The 15,945-nt window shown below is 54.8% G+C and overlaps 2 protein-coding genes across 2 annotated transcripts; one reads left to right on the top strand and one right to left on the bottom strand.

Annotated features, from left to right (window-relative positions):
- Positions 1 to 12,214, top strand: LOC119105757 (poly [ADP-ribose] polymerase 2). Its single transcript, XM_037229251.1, has 11 exons — positions 1 to 129; positions 386 to 739; positions 3,404 to 3,728; positions 4,136 to 4,283; positions 5,554 to 5,671; positions 7,414 to 7,552; positions 9,070 to 9,274; positions 9,578 to 9,802; positions 10,518 to 10,631; positions 11,061 to 11,170; positions 11,594 to 12,214. Exons 1-11 carry the CDS (start codon positions 63 to 65, stop codon positions 11,730 to 11,732), a joined length of 1,944 nt encoding a protein of 647 aa, XP_037085146.1. The 5' UTR covers positions 1 to 62; the 3' UTR covers positions 11,733 to 12,214.
- A 55-nt stretch (positions 12,215 to 12,269) lies between these two features.
- Positions 12,270 to 15,945, bottom strand: LOC119105759 (ubiquitin-conjugating enzyme E2 G2). The gene is made up of 5 exons (XM_037229254.1): positions 15,760 to 15,945; positions 14,380 to 14,461; positions 14,080 to 14,198; positions 13,160 to 13,300; positions 12,270 to 12,663 (listed from the first exon to the last, which is right to left on the bottom strand). The coding sequence occupies exons 1-5, from the start codon at positions 15,800 to 15,802 to the stop codon at positions 12,539 to 12,541; spliced, it is 510 nt and encodes a 169-aa protein (XP_037085149.1). The 5' UTR covers positions 15,803 to 15,945; the 3' UTR covers positions 12,270 to 12,538.

The raw sequence follows: 15,945 nt of genomic DNA, 5'->3' as shown, positions 1-15,945 counted from the left end.
ACGGTGAGGACAAGGTAGAGCTAAAGTCGGACTCTGCGGACCTGACCATCGACCTTGTGAACATGACGCAGGCCAGCTCAGCTGCCAAGCGAGCGGCCAGGATCCGCTGTGTGAAGAATGCCGGTTCAGGTTTGTACACGCGTCCTGGAGGCGCAGCGGGGTGTAATCAGAACGTTTTCATGACTGTGCTTATGAGGTACTGGGTGGGATAAAGATCGTGGGACTCGTCTGGTTTCACATACGGTCACCTGATAATGATTTTGGCATTACTTGACATTTTCAGACCGCAAAAAATATTGTGATCGATCCACGGGCTTGTTGAAGACGCTGCTCACTCTGGGCGTTTCGGTGCATGGGACTCTTCTACGACGGTTTATGTTTCCAGACAGCTACAGTTGGAGTGGAAAAGAAAAGAGGACCGAAAAGTACTTGCCTATGTCACACGTGCAGGCACTAGAGGAAGCTTTTGCCAAGAAAAGGGCGAAGGTCTCTCGCACGCCCGTGACATTTGATCTAAAGAACATGAAGATGAAGAAGAAAGGTTGTGACGACATCGACTTACAACGGGTGAGCTGCGAGGGAAAGCCGTACGACGCCAAGCACAAACCCGTCTCTGGACTCAAGCCTGCCGCCTCAGCTAATGGCGGCAACACCACACCCGCCGGCAAAGACGATGGCTCGGCGAAGAAGGACTCTGCGCCGGCCGCGAAGGGGAAAAGGAAGGTGGACGCGGACAGCGGTAAGCACCCTACATTGCGGCTCTAATTGTCTTGGTTTAGATCGCTCTTCCGCAGGTTAGGCATCGGCCCCGCGGCGCACGGGCGGCCATTGTGACGTGTGCTCGTGTTCGTGGTACGCCACGGCAGTCGGGCCACCGTCAGCTGTGTCCTCGGGCGCAGAGGTGCCCGTGCGGCGCCGTGCGGGGCCGGAAGACAGCCCCTGGTGACCGCCGTGCAGCCGCAAAGCTGGCCTGATCGCGCTCGAAATCGCCGCTTGTACAAAGTCAAGTCGATTTTATTTAACTCAAGTTTCCTATGCAAAGATAAACGACGCGTTCGATAACGCCGCTGGTATATGTCTTCAACATGATCTTGCCAGTGAAAACTGTTTCCGAAGTCAACCGATGACGGACTTCAGAAGGACCTCGAAGCTGCGACGCATGTTACCTACGTTGGTGTAGCTGTGTGTTCAGGGACAGCGATCGCATTATGCGAACAAGCATGTCACTTGATTGCGGGATTCGTCGACTCATGGCGGTCACCACAGGAACGATTGCGGCTGAAGTTTGAGTGCGTTTTATACAATGCAGATTGGTAGAGTAACTTAGCCCTTACGACAAAAAAAAAATCAGTTAAAAGTGAAGGAGAGGTGGAGAACTACAACAATTCTCATCTAATTCCGCGCACATGTTTTTGCGCTCAAGACAACCCAGTATGCCTAAATTATTGGTCAGCTGCACCGAAAAAGCTTGGGCACTTATAGGGCACTTACATGCGCCCACTCTATATATGTTTGCATGCCGGTGTCCTGCTGCGGGCGTCACGTGGACCGGCGTGACGTCATCCGGATGTGGCGAGTGTCTAATCGCGGGACGGGAGGGTCATGACTAACAGGACAGGGGGCGCGCGGGTGACAAGGGGAACAGAGGCTCTATGCATCGGTGGACCGCGCCAGGTCAGTGGGTGGGTGCCGCCAGGTAGTGGGTGGATGTCGTCAGGTCAGTGGGTGGGTATCGCCAGGTAGTGGGTGGGTGTCGCCAGGTCAGTGGGTGGGCGTCGCCAGGTCAGTGGGTGGATGTCGTCAGGTCAGTGAGTGGGTATCGCCAGGTTAGTGGGTGGGTGTCGCCAGGTCAGTGGGTGGGCGTCGCCAGGTCAGTGGCACGAGAAGTTCAGAAAGTGGTGCACTTTTATAGCGGGGCCTCGTGTGTGCGTGGATCGTGTTGATCGACTATGATGGTGGTTATAGTCGCTGATCAAGGTGCTTCTGTAAGTTGTGCGATACTTAAATTATAGGGATCGTGTTGAGAAGAGGGCTTGTCTAGTGAAGTGAACAAAATGAACGTGTCCCGACTGCAGTGGACAGTTAAATAACGTTTCTGGGCACGGAAAAGTCGTGCAAAGTCTGTGGAAGACTTAAAGTGAACATGGGACACCTTGCTGGTCCGAGCGTGACATGCAGCACGGCACATGTGATGTTACATGAATTATGATGGCGTGCTGTGACGTATTGGTATTTTACTGGCGGCCATTATATATGTGCTTAATGCTGCGGAATTCCATCAAAATGCAACTGTTTTGTACACATTGAGGACTGATGTATGCACGTTAATTTCACCGCGCAAGGGTCGAGTTGCCCAGTTGTAACAAATAATTATTGGGTGCAGCAAGTTTCTTTTTTCCATCTTATGTGCGTGCATGCAGAGACGACCGTGAAAACCCCTGGGATCAACGACAGGTTGTGAAGGTAAAGATATTGATTTTTTATAGGTGTAGGTCAGAAATGATGTTTTTTTCTACGACGATGTGACCTGTTCAAAATCAAATGAAGTTAATGTATACATCCGTTGATCTCGATTGACTCTCCGATGTTGTATCACATGTGAGGTAATTTGGGGTGCTTCTGAGTTTCAAGTGTAACTGATAGTGTGCCGTACTGCCCCCCCCCCCCCCCCCCAAAGCCCATTAACGCACTTAAATACCACTTCATTTATAAGGTTTCATGTCATTCAGATTTGCTATCGCCTAGGCCGATCTAGGTTGATCAAGCAGCGGAAGTGCTTCCGGGGTACCTTTGGGTTTATAACGCTTTATAATACTCGAATTGTCATCCAGTGTATCCTCTTGCTCTTATCGTGTTTGGCAAGGTTTTGCCTGTAGCTGTTCAAACATCAAGTGTCCAGTTTCCCCAAAACTGGGGTCATAACTTTGATCTGGGAGGCATTCGATTTTGGCAATAAACTCGGCAGCCCTTGATACGTGTCTTTAACCCTGGCCAAAACCAGCCAACGGCGTTATGCCTCTTAGCTTGTTTCACCTACTTAATTGCTTTTTCCTGGTTTCCTGTAACCTGTGCGCCGTAATTGGCTGCACACGCCGACTCGGCGCATAGAACATCTTCAATCTACGTAAAATGTATGATTTGGTCACTCTATTTCATTATTTTTGGGGCGACCAGACCGCTGTCCCCCGCAGCTGTTGCCATGCGGGGTCTGAGGGTGGCCTGTGCTGACCGCTGTCCCCCGCAGGCACCACAGTGCGGGGTCTGAGGATGGCCTGTGCTGACCGCTGTCCCCCGCAGGCACCACAGTGCGGGGTCTGGGGGTGGCCTGTACTGACCGCTGTCCCCCGCGGGCGCCACAGTGCGGGGTCTGGGGGTGGCCTGTGCTGACCGCTGTCCCCCGCAGATGCGGCCGCCTCTTCGGCCGGTGACTCCGGCTCCGAAATGAAGACGGTCCTCCTCAAGGGGCGCGCCCCGGTGGACAGCCAGTGCCCGGTAGCGGCGCGCTTCCATGTCTACTGCGAGGGTGATGATATCTGGGACTGCATGCTCAACCAGACCAACATCCAGAGCAACAACAACAAGTACTACCTCATCCAGCTGCTGGAAAGCGACGACGGCCATAGCTTCTCCGTGTGGATGCGCTGGGGGCGAGTGGGCTACGGGGGACAAAACAGCCTGACCGAAGCCCATGGCAACTTGGATTCTGCGAAAAGCGTCTTCACTTGGAAGTGAGTACGACTAATGTAGTAAGTGCTGGCCGGAATTTTGCCCTTTGCCGTTGCACGGAAAGAAGCAAATCAAAAGACCTCGATTTCCACCCAGCTTTTGGCTGGTGGCGGAGCCACTGAAGCTTACAAGGACGTGCTGGCGGAAGTATGGGGCGCATACCACCGTTAAAAGACCTGAGGTTTCTTCACCTTCTAGGGTTTCGCGCCTGCTGCTGCAGACGGTGTAAGGAATCGCTACCCCATGGACCCCGGTGGAATGTGTCGCAAAATAACCCAGCCATTTTAACAACAAAAACGTCACAAATACTTAACTTCGTACGGCCATCATGAGCTTCATTCTGACGTGTATGAATGTTTGTCACCTTGTCATTGCACATGTAAAGATTTACGTTGATGTGTCGGTGTAGGTTTCAGGAGAAGACAAGAAACGCATGGTGCAACAGACATGCTTTCAAAAAGGTACCCGGGAAATATGACTTGCTGAAGATGGACTATGGCGAGGATGAGCCCGACGCCAAGAAGATTAGAACAGAGGCCGCGAAAGCGAAGAAGGAGGTAATTCTAAGAGATGCTGCGTCACATTTTGAATTTGGTCTGTGTGCTGTGCTATTTTGGGACAAGAATTACATCAGTTCACATGGATAACATCAAAGTGCATGGTGCTTTGTGGACCTGAGTCAAGTGCTTAATCTTAAGTGGGACTCCCTTTATTCTTGTGATTATTGCAAATGGACGTAGTGAGTGGACAAATCGCCATGTATTTGTGGCAGCGTTTTGACGGAAGAACATTTAGTTAGGTTGATCATGAAGTAAGTTGCAGTTTTTTCCTCGATATCGTTTAAAGGTTCGAAAAGGTTTGACAACAAGATAGCAGCCGATGATCTGCTATCCATTACACGTCGATAATTTCGAGACTTACATCAAGTTTTACTAGAGAAAATGGATATTCGCACGTAGAGGTGTAGTTACTTGTTCAGTTTTGAAGAGCTCCAACCCTTCAACAACTTTGTAAAGGAAGTAGGTCAAATGCTATAAAAAACCTATTTTGGGGCGTATTTTGAGGCTAGGTCCAGATATTTATCTCTGCTCAGCCCCCACCCCCACCCTACCCACTCACACTTAGTTTGCGAATATATATCCGTGGTAGTTTGACGAATTGATGTGCACTTTATTTCTATCATCAAAAATGTTTTTGTTGCTTTTTTTGGAAGATTCACGACTTACGATTTTGGTTGCATTGGTATGATATGTGCCTTGCGGATATTTCTGACCGTGGTATCACTTTCAAGTGAGAAACAAACGAATATTTGGTGAAATTGCATCTCGGATGGCTTGTCCTAACGCTGCAGCAATGCTGCGAAGTGTTGCCCTTAAAGGGAGCCCTTTTGCGACGAATACTATACAATGATTCGGTCAGGGTTGGTTGTGTGTTTGGTCCGCAGCGTCGCGGCCAAGGGCGAAACGTGTAAGTTTTGATATATTTTTGAATTTACTATGGTTCGAGACGGTCTCTTTGAAGACGGAATCGTTTGCCTTTTTAGAAAAAAAAAACTTGAAGCTAAAACACGTTTGGTGGGCCCGATCCTTACAAAGGGGACAGCACTATTTCCATCCGGTCGGTGATATCACCCGCATCTTGTCTGGCAGCGGCCATTTGTTGGTTCATATTGACAGGACATTGTAGCGGTCACACGAAAAATCGCAGCTACAAACAAGCTTGAGAATGTTTGGTAGCGATGGCGCATTCACAGTTATGAGTTTCTGTGGTGTTCAGAGTTGCAGAGCTGTTGTCGCTACCTCACGTGGTGATGACCTTGCATTCCAGATTGAACCCTGCAAGCTTGAAAAGCGTGTACAAGACCTGATCGAGTTGATATGCAATGTTAAAGTAATGGAGGACGCTGTCGTGGAGATGCAGTATGATGCCAAGAAAGGACCCTTGGGTATGTAGACATCGACGTCTTTGAATGCCAACTTGTTGTCAGTGATTCGAAGGAATCTATCACGTGACCACATGAGGTGGAGAATTTTTCGGCCAGGGCCCTAACGGAGTGGCATCACACCGGTATTTGTTCACCGAAAAAGCCCGCGTCGCGTGGATCAGTTCCATTTCAGTTCAAATGTCCATGTTCACGCGACACATTGACTGATGCAGTGCCCGCGTCACACATTGAACCTGACACATTGGCCGGTGGGGTACCGGTGCGGGGCCCGCGGCGCACATTAAACGTAAGACATTGACCGGTGGGGGGCTGGTGTGGTGCCGGTGCGGTGGCCGCGTCACACATTGAACCTGACATGGGCTGGTGTGGTGCCGGTGCGGTGCCTGCGTCACACATTGAACCTGACATGGGCTGGTGTGGTGCCGGTGCGGGGCCCGTGGCGCACATTAAACGTAAGACATTGACCGGTGTGGGGCTGGTGTGGTGCCGGTGCGGTGGCCGCGTCACACATTGAACCTGACATGGGCTGGTGTGGTGCCGGTGCGGGGCCCGCGGCGCACATTAAACGTAAGACATTGACCGGTGGGGGGCTGGTGTGGTGCCGGTGCGGTGGCCGCGTCACACATTGAACCTGACATGGGCTGGTGTGGTGCCGGTGCGGTGCCCGCGTCACACATTGAACCTGACATGGGCTGGTGTGATGCCGGTGCGGGGCCCGTGGCGCACATTAAACGTAAGACATTGACCGGTGGGGGGCTGGTGTGGTGCCGGTGCGGTGCCCGCGTCACACATTGAACCTGACATGGGCTGGTGTGGTGCCGGTGCGGGGCCCGCGTCACACATTGAACCTGACATGGGCTGGTGTGGTGCCGGTGCCGTGCCCGCGTCACACATTGAACCTGACATGGGCTGGTGTGGCGCCGGTGCGGGGCCCGTGGTGCACATTAAGCGTAGCACATTGACCGGTGTGGGGCTGGTGTGGTGTCCGTGGCGCAGTGGTCGCCGCTGGCCTGACCAGAAGCCAGTGACGCGGCCGGCGTTCCCGTGTGTGACAGTACCTGATGGGCTGACGTGCGTGGGGGGGGGGGGGGGGAGGGGGGGGGGACTCCGCTGCAGCCGTTGTGATGATGGATGCAAACGCGGGCGTACGTAAGGCAACAGTTGTGGCTAAAGTAAGGACGAGACGGGAGATATGTGGCCGGAACAGGTATATCCGTAGTGCCGGGGACGTGGTTAGTTCGCAAAGTAAATGACTCAGGTCTGCGGGCCGTTCATTCACAAGCCAAGATGCACAACATTCGTTTGGTAGGGTCCGTGGTTGTAAGAAGGGATTGATGGTGAAAACGTCGGTGATGATTAAAAATCTGATGATTGCCGTTGCAAGGTTCAATAGCTCTCATTTTTTAAGAGTTTGTTTCCCTATCTTTTTCTGTTTTTTTTTTGTATTTGTGAGAGCGCTGTCGAAGCTAAGCCGGGTGTGTTGCGTGAGCCCTGATCTCACCGTCCGATGGTGGAATTGCTGGTCGACAAAATTTTGCGCTGGTCCGTGAATGTATGCAAAATTTGTACAAGTTGATCGTTTCCTGGTCGTTTTTCAGCGGGAGACCGAGCTGCGGGACTGTTTCGCTGATCGCTTGACTATTGCATGACGCTTGCTACCACGCTACGGCCTCGGGCGGTGTTGTCCGTTCGTGCTGCCACGCTCATTCGCGCCTGATGCCCGTCGTCTGCGCGGCTGCCAGGCAAGCTGACCGAGGATCAGATCAAGGCCGGCTACGAGGCGCTGAAGCGGATTGACGAGCTTATCAGCGCCAAGAAGACAGGCGCCGAGCTGGAGAAGGCGTGCAGTGCCTTCTATACCCGCATCCCGCACAACTTCGGGTCAGTCACGCGCCCAGCATGTGTGGGACCTGTCTCTCCGCCATCTACGGTCATTGAGAGTTTTGTGAAGATTTCCAACGGTCTGGGTGGCAGGCTCGTGTTTGTTTTACGTCGACGTCAGTGGGCAATACTCCATGACGGCGCTGTTGTGCCGGCATGGTACAGTGCTGCGAGCTGCCGTCGGAACCGTACGCGAGCACCTGGGCCGTTGTCCCGCGCCGGAGTCTTTGGTACCGGTCCGTGTCGCGAGCCTCCGCCCCCGGTCCGGCGCGGGGTCCGGGGCGGGCTCGACACCCGGCGCGCTCTCCGTTGTGATCGCGTTGCCGGGCAGCGACCGCACCCGCTCGATATACTAGTGGGCGTTCTGCTAACGGTCCTGGGCCCTGCATGGACTGTCACCGCTACTTATGATTTGCTAACGGCCAAAATAGGGCACGGTCGGCCAAGAGAAAATTCTTCAACGAATAATTATCTCCCCGATAATAATCCGTGAAGATTCTCCATTTACACTCGGCCGGTCCGGAAATTATCCCCCAGATTAGTCTCTCTTGCGCCATCCACAGCCAACGGTCATAACGATGCATAGCGAAAACAGGTTCTCCGCCTTGACCATGCTTTGGAAATTCTCCGCGATTTTCCCTCGCTACGAAAAATGATCGGACAATTTTCCGTGACGGCAGTGCCGGACGCCATCCCGGAGAATTTTCCAACATTCCGGAGAATTTTGCGAGATTATCTGCCGGCCGAACTCGCCAAAAGATACACGTTTCGGCACTGAGCACGTGGACGGGTTCTAGAACTATGTATGCCTTAATGGTGTTTGGCAATGAGCGCAAATAACCAGTACAGTTGACGCGCACCTAAAACTCAATAACGAAGTATTGTCGGGCGCCTGGTGACTGGAGCACCCCCCCCCCCCCCTCCCCTCACGCGAGAGCAGCCTCTTGTGTACAGTGCTATGGGGGCTCGGACACATGGGATACCTTAAACAGGTATCGTTGGGCCTCCGCTCATGAGCAGCCCGGGACACGTGACGTGGGATCTGCACCCCGGCGGCCACTGCTCGGAGCATGTGATGTCGGCAATGGGCAGCGTGGTTCGCTCTGGACACTGCATGAGGTATCTCGGCAGTACATGCTGCTCGCAGGACGCAATCTCGACGCTCGGGAGGAAGCCGACTGCCTGCAGCACGCCACGTGGGATCCTGGCAACCATGCTGCTGTGAACTTTGGATGCCGAGCACTGTCAGCTATTTCCTCACGATTTCTTCACGTGTCAACCCTGCTGCGTATACAGCTCTAGACGCGTTACGGTGTGCGATCTTGACAGTGTAAGCTGTGGCGGGCCCGTGTGCGGCTGTGTGTGGACAGCGTGGGCCGCCGCGGGTCGGTACCGCTGTCGCGTGAGCTGGTCGGCGTGAGCTGTGGCGGGCCCGTGTGCGGCTGTGTGTGGGCGGTGTGGGCCGCCGCGGGTCGGTACCGCTGTCGCCTGAGCCGGTCGGGTGCGGCCGCCGTCAGGATGCGTCCGCCGACGCTGATCCGCACGGCGGAAGAGGTGCGACTGAAGCTGGACCTGCTTGAGGCGCTGGGAGACATCCAGCTGGCGCTGAAGCTGATGAGCGAAGAGGAAGAGAGCGGCACGCGCAGCCATCCGACCGACAACCACTACCGCGCGCTCGACTGCGAGATCACCCACCTGGCGCCCAGCCACCCGCACCGCAAGGTGTGTCCATTGTGGTGCAGCACACACACAGCAGGGCGTGTCCCGTATGATACACCAACCGCACCGCAAGGTGTTTCCCGCATAGTACACCATCCGCACCACAAGGTCTGTTCCTTATGGTATACCATACGCACAACCAGGCATGTCCCGCGTGATACACCACCCGCACCACGAAGTGTCCCATATGGTACACCACCCACATCACAAGGCGTGTCCCGTATAGTACGCGTGACCCGTCTGATAGGGGGAGGAGCCGACGCGCGGGGCCCGCAGCCGGCCTGACCCTCGTGACCCGTCCCGCAGCTGATCAGCAAGTACTTGGCCACCACGCACGGCGCGACGCACTGCCACTACAAGCTGAAGTTACTGGACGCGTACGCGGTGAACAAGCCGTCGGAGGGGCCGCGCTTCCGCGACGTGGGCCATCGCATGCTGCTCTGGCACGGCAGCCGCATGTCCAACTGGGCCGGCATCCTGGGCGCCGGCCTCAAGATCGCGCCGCCCGAGGCGCCCTCCACCGGCTACATGGTGAGCGCGGCGGTCGGCGTCAGCGAGCGCGGTGCCGCCGGCCCGCCTGCCGGCGAGCACAGCGGCGGCGCGCGCGGACTGAGCCTGACCGCTGCTGCCGGGTGTAGTGTAGCGTGTTCGGGACAGCAGCCGGGCGATGGGGCCTGCGTCATGACGGTGTGGCGCCGCCCACGTTACCGGCGCTCACGGTCGCCCACATTGCCGGCGCTCGAGGTGTGGCACTGCCCACGCCGGCGCCCACGGTCGCCCACATTACCGGCGCTCACGGTCGCCCGTATTGCCCACGCTCACGGACGCCCACATTACCGGCGCTCACAGTCGCCCATATTGCCGGCGCTCACGGTCGCCCACATTACCGGCGCTTCGCCCACATTACCGGCGCTCACGGCCGCCCACATTACCGGCGCTCACGGTCGCCCACATTACAGGCGCTTAAGGTGTGGCACCACCGACGCCGGCACTCACGGTCGCCCATATTACGGTCGCTCGCGGTCGCCCATATTACCGACGCTCACCGTGACCCATATTACTGACGCTCACGGTCGCCCACATTGCCGGCGCTCACGGTGGCCCACATTACCAACGCTCAAGGTGTTCTCGTTCAGCGGTGTGTGACAATAGTGATGTCACTGGCAATGGCCATGTATCTGTCGGCCAGCCGGCGGTGTTGAATGGTCTTCGCGGCGAATTCACTTCGCGTACCATTCGTCCTCAGTTCGGAAAGGGTATTTACTTCGCGGACATGGCTAGCAAGTCGGCAAACTACTGCCGAACGACGCGTCAAAACAATCGTGGCATTCTTCTCCTCAGTGAGGTCTCCTTGGGCAAGGTAAGAGATCTGGTGTCTCTGGTTTTTGCAGCGGCGTGAACACTTATGTGGCGAGTGCTACGCACGCTGGTCTCGCGGGTTACAACTGGTTAGTCTCTCGCTTGTCCGGTGCCGTGCGGGACATTGCACGATCCGCGTGAAAAGGGCGACGCAATTTCTGCCCCAGAGGGCCAGAGGGCAGAGGGCAGGAACTCCTGGCCGTCAAATGCGAGCCCGGCCGTACGGCGAGCCCTCGGGACCAGCGGTGTGGCGCAGAGGGCTCAGTGTCGGCCCCTGGTGTCGAACTACTGCGGCAACGTCATGCAGCGTCGCACTCCCCGTGTAGTGAAGAGCGCAGTGCGGCGAGTGTGGTCCGTGTGTAGTGTAGTGAAGAGTGTAGCGCGGCGAGTGTGGGGCGCTCAGCTCGTGACGTCGTGCTGTCGTCGCCAGTGTAACGAGAAAGTGCAGGCGGACTACAGAGGCGACAAGCTGCCGGCCGGCAAGCACTCTGTCAAGGGACTGGGGACGGAAGCGCCTGCGCCCAAAACATTCGTCACAATGTGAGTGGGGCATGCCCACCCTCGACCTTCCTTCCTTGTTGCGGCTGAACCACGTCTTACTCCGTGGGGGACCCCTCGCTGGGCGGCGCTGCCTTCTCGTCCAACAGCAGTACACGTCGGCGAAAATGACATTTGTTGTGATTGTTTTTAGGTGATCCTCTTGTGCTCGTCAGTTTTATTCCCTTGTCCCCTAAAATCAGCGAACTGGGGTTACTATTTCCTGTATCGCCATCCCTGTGGCATATGCAGTTTTGGTCCTTTTTGCTTAAGGGGGGGGGGGATACCGACGTAACCATGCTGTCGTCGTTGAGCCTTGGCTTTTTGCTGGGGGGGGGGGGGGGGGGGGGGCACAGACGCAGCTCAGTGCTCTGATCGTTCCGAGCCTTGGCTTTCTCCATGAGGACCGACCCCGTGTTACCGCAGGGAGGACGGGGTGGTGGTGCCGATTGGACCGGCGCGGCCGGTGCCCGGCAACAACTGCCTGCAGTACAACGAGTACATCGTGTACAACGTGGCGCAGGTGCGCATGCGGTACGTTCTGCTGGTACAGTTCGAATATTAGCGAGCGGGCGGCCTGCGCCGCGCGCCACACACCGCTCGCCCCAGCATTGTGCCGCGGCACGCGCAGCGGCGCGGAGATCAGGGCTGGCAGCGGACTGACGTCTCGCCTTTAACGCACCGTAGTGGCAGTGTTGTGCAGTGCGGGTGGCGCAGGGAAGCGGGCCACGCTTAGCTGTGGAATTGCGGTGTTTTCACGCTTGAATCAACTGTAGCACTGTTGTGATAGGAGGCGTATTGTTTGCATTTCGTGCATTTTGCTCCTAGTGATTTTGATCGCTATTGTCCCGGTCATTCGGCGCCGGCTGGGCCGACCTGGTGAAGAAGTGTAACGTGTCTGATCGTGGTTACCATCATATGAGTATTGTCCCGTCACAAAGCCCATGATGAACACATTCTGCTCTATCCAACTCTGCTCGCGTGCGGCCTGATAGACGTGTTTGGTAGACGCCTTAATAGACGCGTCGATTAGACGCCTTGGCTCTATCTTGTCTTGTTATCTTATATTGTCTTGTCCGTGTTGGGTATTTATATATTCTTGTCCCACCAGCCTCAGCACTCGCGCGCGGGCAGTAGCTAGCCTACAGTCCGTCAGAGATCCTGTCGAGTCCACATCGAGAGACAGCCCGAACCCAGCGTCCGGCGGGGCGGGGCGAGGCGCGCGTACGGCCCCACGGGCCACCCCTCTCACCGCCCATTAGGTGGCACCAACCACACAACGTCGCGCCACCACGCGCGGTGTCAGCACGTGACTGCTGCGGGCATGGCGTCACTGTTGAGTACGGTGTGACGTCACCAGGCGTGACGCAGTCACGCAGTGGGCGGCAGACCTAGCGTCTTGCGAACCAGCCGCTGGGCAATGCTCTGGAACTGGGCCCGGTCCTGGCGCCACATCTTGGCCGCGTCCACGTTGGCGCCACTCTCGTCGTTTGGCTCTGCGGGCCAGTCGGCAGACGCGTCACGGCGCGCCACAGAACACGACCACACAGCCGCGACAAAAACGGACTTGTTAGGACCCGCCGCCAACGCGTCCCCGTCGCGACGCCCGCCGCGCCGGCGCGCGGGTCCGGGCGCCCGCAGCGCCGGGCAGCGGCACGCGGAAGGCAGGGCGTAAGAGCGCGCGTTCGCGAAAACTTCGGGACGGCGCGGGGCGATGAAGTGAGCGTCGCATAGCACGCCGACCGTCGAAACCAATTGGGCGGGGCTGACGCGTGGCGATCGGGGCCCGTGCCGACTTATAGCAAAATTCAGACCAGTCTCTTCGCGCCGACACACGCCCGCGCGTGGTCACCTGACGCGCCAGCTCTGCCCGGCTTATGCTGGGGAGGGAGTCATTCAGGCGCACAGTGTCTCGTGAGGCAGGCCGACTGAGGTGCGGTTCCGGGCACGACTGACACGCTGGTGTCACGCGATCAACCTCGTCCCGCTCACCAGCCAGCATGCTGACGACGGACAGCAGGATCTTCTCGACGCTCTGCACGGGGCTCCAGCGCTCGGCCGACGTCTCATAGCCCATGGGATCGTCGCCGGGTGCGTGCAGGATCGAGATGCACACGCGGCCGTCCGCGTAAACTGCGGAGGGAGCGGCAGATGAGCGACGGATCAGCAGACACGCGCGGAGCAGACCAGCGGCCAGCATTGGCCCCGGGACGGGACGGTGTCCGATCAGCACACCACGGGTCTCTAGACACGAGCGGCACAGATCGGCGGGCGGCGGTGATTATCAATAGCCAACACTGACTGACTTCTGACTGGGCAGACGGAAGTGACGCGTGCCAGCCAGCAATACAGATTCCATGCAGCATGGTCAGCAGGCAACACAGACCCAAGAAAATACGATCTGCAGGTAACACAGATCCAACAAAACGAGTAAGCAGGCAGCACAGATCCAAGAGAACATGGGCAGCAGGCAACACACCCCAGAAAACATGGTCAGCAGGCAACACACTCCGGACACGGTCCGCGTGACGAGAGGCCTACAGCAGCTCACAGGAATACACGCCAGGGGGACGGGGCAGGCACAGCACAGCAGACGACTAGGACACTGACATCGCAGGAACAGCTCAGCAGGCAGCGCCCCCCCCCCCCCCCCCGACCGGCTGGGAACATATGGACAAGCACCAATGATAGGACCTTCACATCAAATTGTTTCTCACGCATGCAGGCACGAACGCACAAACGTCCCTCCGTGCATATGCGGACGGCATAATCGAATAAGTGTGTAGTGGGCATCCCACTCCTTAAGGCAAAACGTCAATATCAACAGACAATGGTCACATCAAACTGAGTCATCGCCAGGCACCTCATCGCCAGCAAGGGCACGGCGACCATCAGGTCGAGTTTGAACTCACTGTTTGGGTGGAACATCTCGCAGGAAAACTGCATCTTGGGTGGATTCAGAGGGTAGTCCGGCGGAAACGTGAGCTTGGCCGTGAACACACCTCCATCAAAGCACGTGCCTTCGGGACCTCTGAAAGATGCCACCTAATGAGTGTTGCGTCAAAAGCTTCGACCTTGAGCTGCTTGAAAGCGACATTCCTACGACCAGAAGTCAAACCGTGAAATCTGCATGAACCATAAAATCAAGTTAATATCAAGACCATGCCATATAATGAGCAGTTTACAGAAGAAAACAAACAGGTTCAACTTACGTGATGAGCGCTTCCCATTCAAAAAAATTTTCCTCGTTAATAGGTCCAGCCAATATTCCTTCTGGAGGATTCAGTGTCAGCTCTGAAATAAGTAATTCGGACTGACTATATGCCTGCATCTATCCTAGTACTGGTTTCACAGCCATAATTGTAACAGGTTGGTAACAGGCAATTTTAGGGAACAGATGCCAGTGAATGCTCACAACAGCACATCCTGAAGTGGCCGAGTGACTATAAACATTTTATGGTCAAGCACAGATCAGACATGCACACACATGCACACAATCACACAATATCTTAGTTTGTTGTCTTCTGGCCTCAAATATTCATATCATGTGGCAACTGGATGAAAGAAACTGATCAGCAGACTTGTGCTTGACCCTTTACAAATGAAGTGAACAACTATGAGAAGGATGGCAACAAAATCTACACATGATTGGCAAATACAGACTGACAGTCTTGTGCCCAATCTTGCAATTGTGCAATCATTTTGGGTGGAGCTCACAATGCATGACATCAATTCCGACCATGTATGACAGAATTATGAGTTGTCTTGTTGTCAGTTCTCCTCCCTGAGAAGAAATACCATGAATCCAAACCTAGAATTTACTAACACCTAACAAATTTTGCTGCTACCAATTTTCAACAGAAATGATGATGCACTAGATGACAGCTTGAGAATGATATGCATGTGGGGAAAACCAATATCATGCCATCTATGCTGCACATAGACACAGCTGCACATAAATTATGTTGCCAAATTCCCTCACCATGATTATGCACTGGCTATGCTGGGTAAGAAACAACTCTGTAGTCCCTAAATAGGATCTGTTGAGTGCAGCCTTGAAATCATGCATTGTTTATGTTACCTTATTGTACTGGAAGTACAAAACCGATATTAATGTGCCTAGTTTGATGGACAGGAACAAAGAGTATCTACCTTGGGGCCTGAAATATATATTTTTTAACTGACTATGCTCCATCACAGAGATCCCGCTCACTCTATGTGCATCTCATAATAGATCAGCAGGCATAAGAGCTGCAAGTAGATGCACGAGCTGTTCCTCACAATTCTGCTGCCACGAACTCACCACAGATTAAACACACACATGACTTTCACCACCTCATGCAAAATCTTCCAGGGATGAAAACCAAGCTGATTCAATGAGAACTGACTAAAGCACAAATTATTGAAGAAGTCTAAATATAGGGAAGAAGTGACTTGACTTTAACTTCACCTGCATAAAGGCAGCAACCCAGAAACTGGTTAACATATGCGCATCGCAATAACATGGAATACGTCGCGCAAATGACAGCCAGGATAGACAAACATATGATTCCGGGGGTAACACTATTGCGACTCTATGGTCGATTACTTACGCTTATACTCCGCCATAAGACGTTTCAATGCATTACCAGCCATTGTAAAAATAAATAAATAATATGCTACGACACCCCACCAGTTTCTTCAATCCCTGGATCCGCCTTGAATTGAACGCAATGGTAAGCAGTCATAATACATGATCGCAGTATTTTCCTATGCTGTTTATTTTCATTTTGGTCACA

The sequence above is a fragment of the Pollicipes pollicipes genome, unplaced genomic scaffold (genome assembly GCF_011947565.3).
Source record: "Pollicipes pollicipes isolate AB1234 unplaced genomic scaffold, Ppol_2.1 Scaffold_6138;HRSCAF=7277_pilon_pilon_pilon, whole genome shotgun sequence".
NCBI lineage: Eukaryota > Metazoa > Arthropoda > Thecostraca > Pollicipedomorpha > Pollicipedidae > Pollicipes > Pollicipes pollicipes.
Note: the sequence above shows the minus strand (reverse complement) of the source record. Positions and strands in the feature narration are given on the sequence as shown.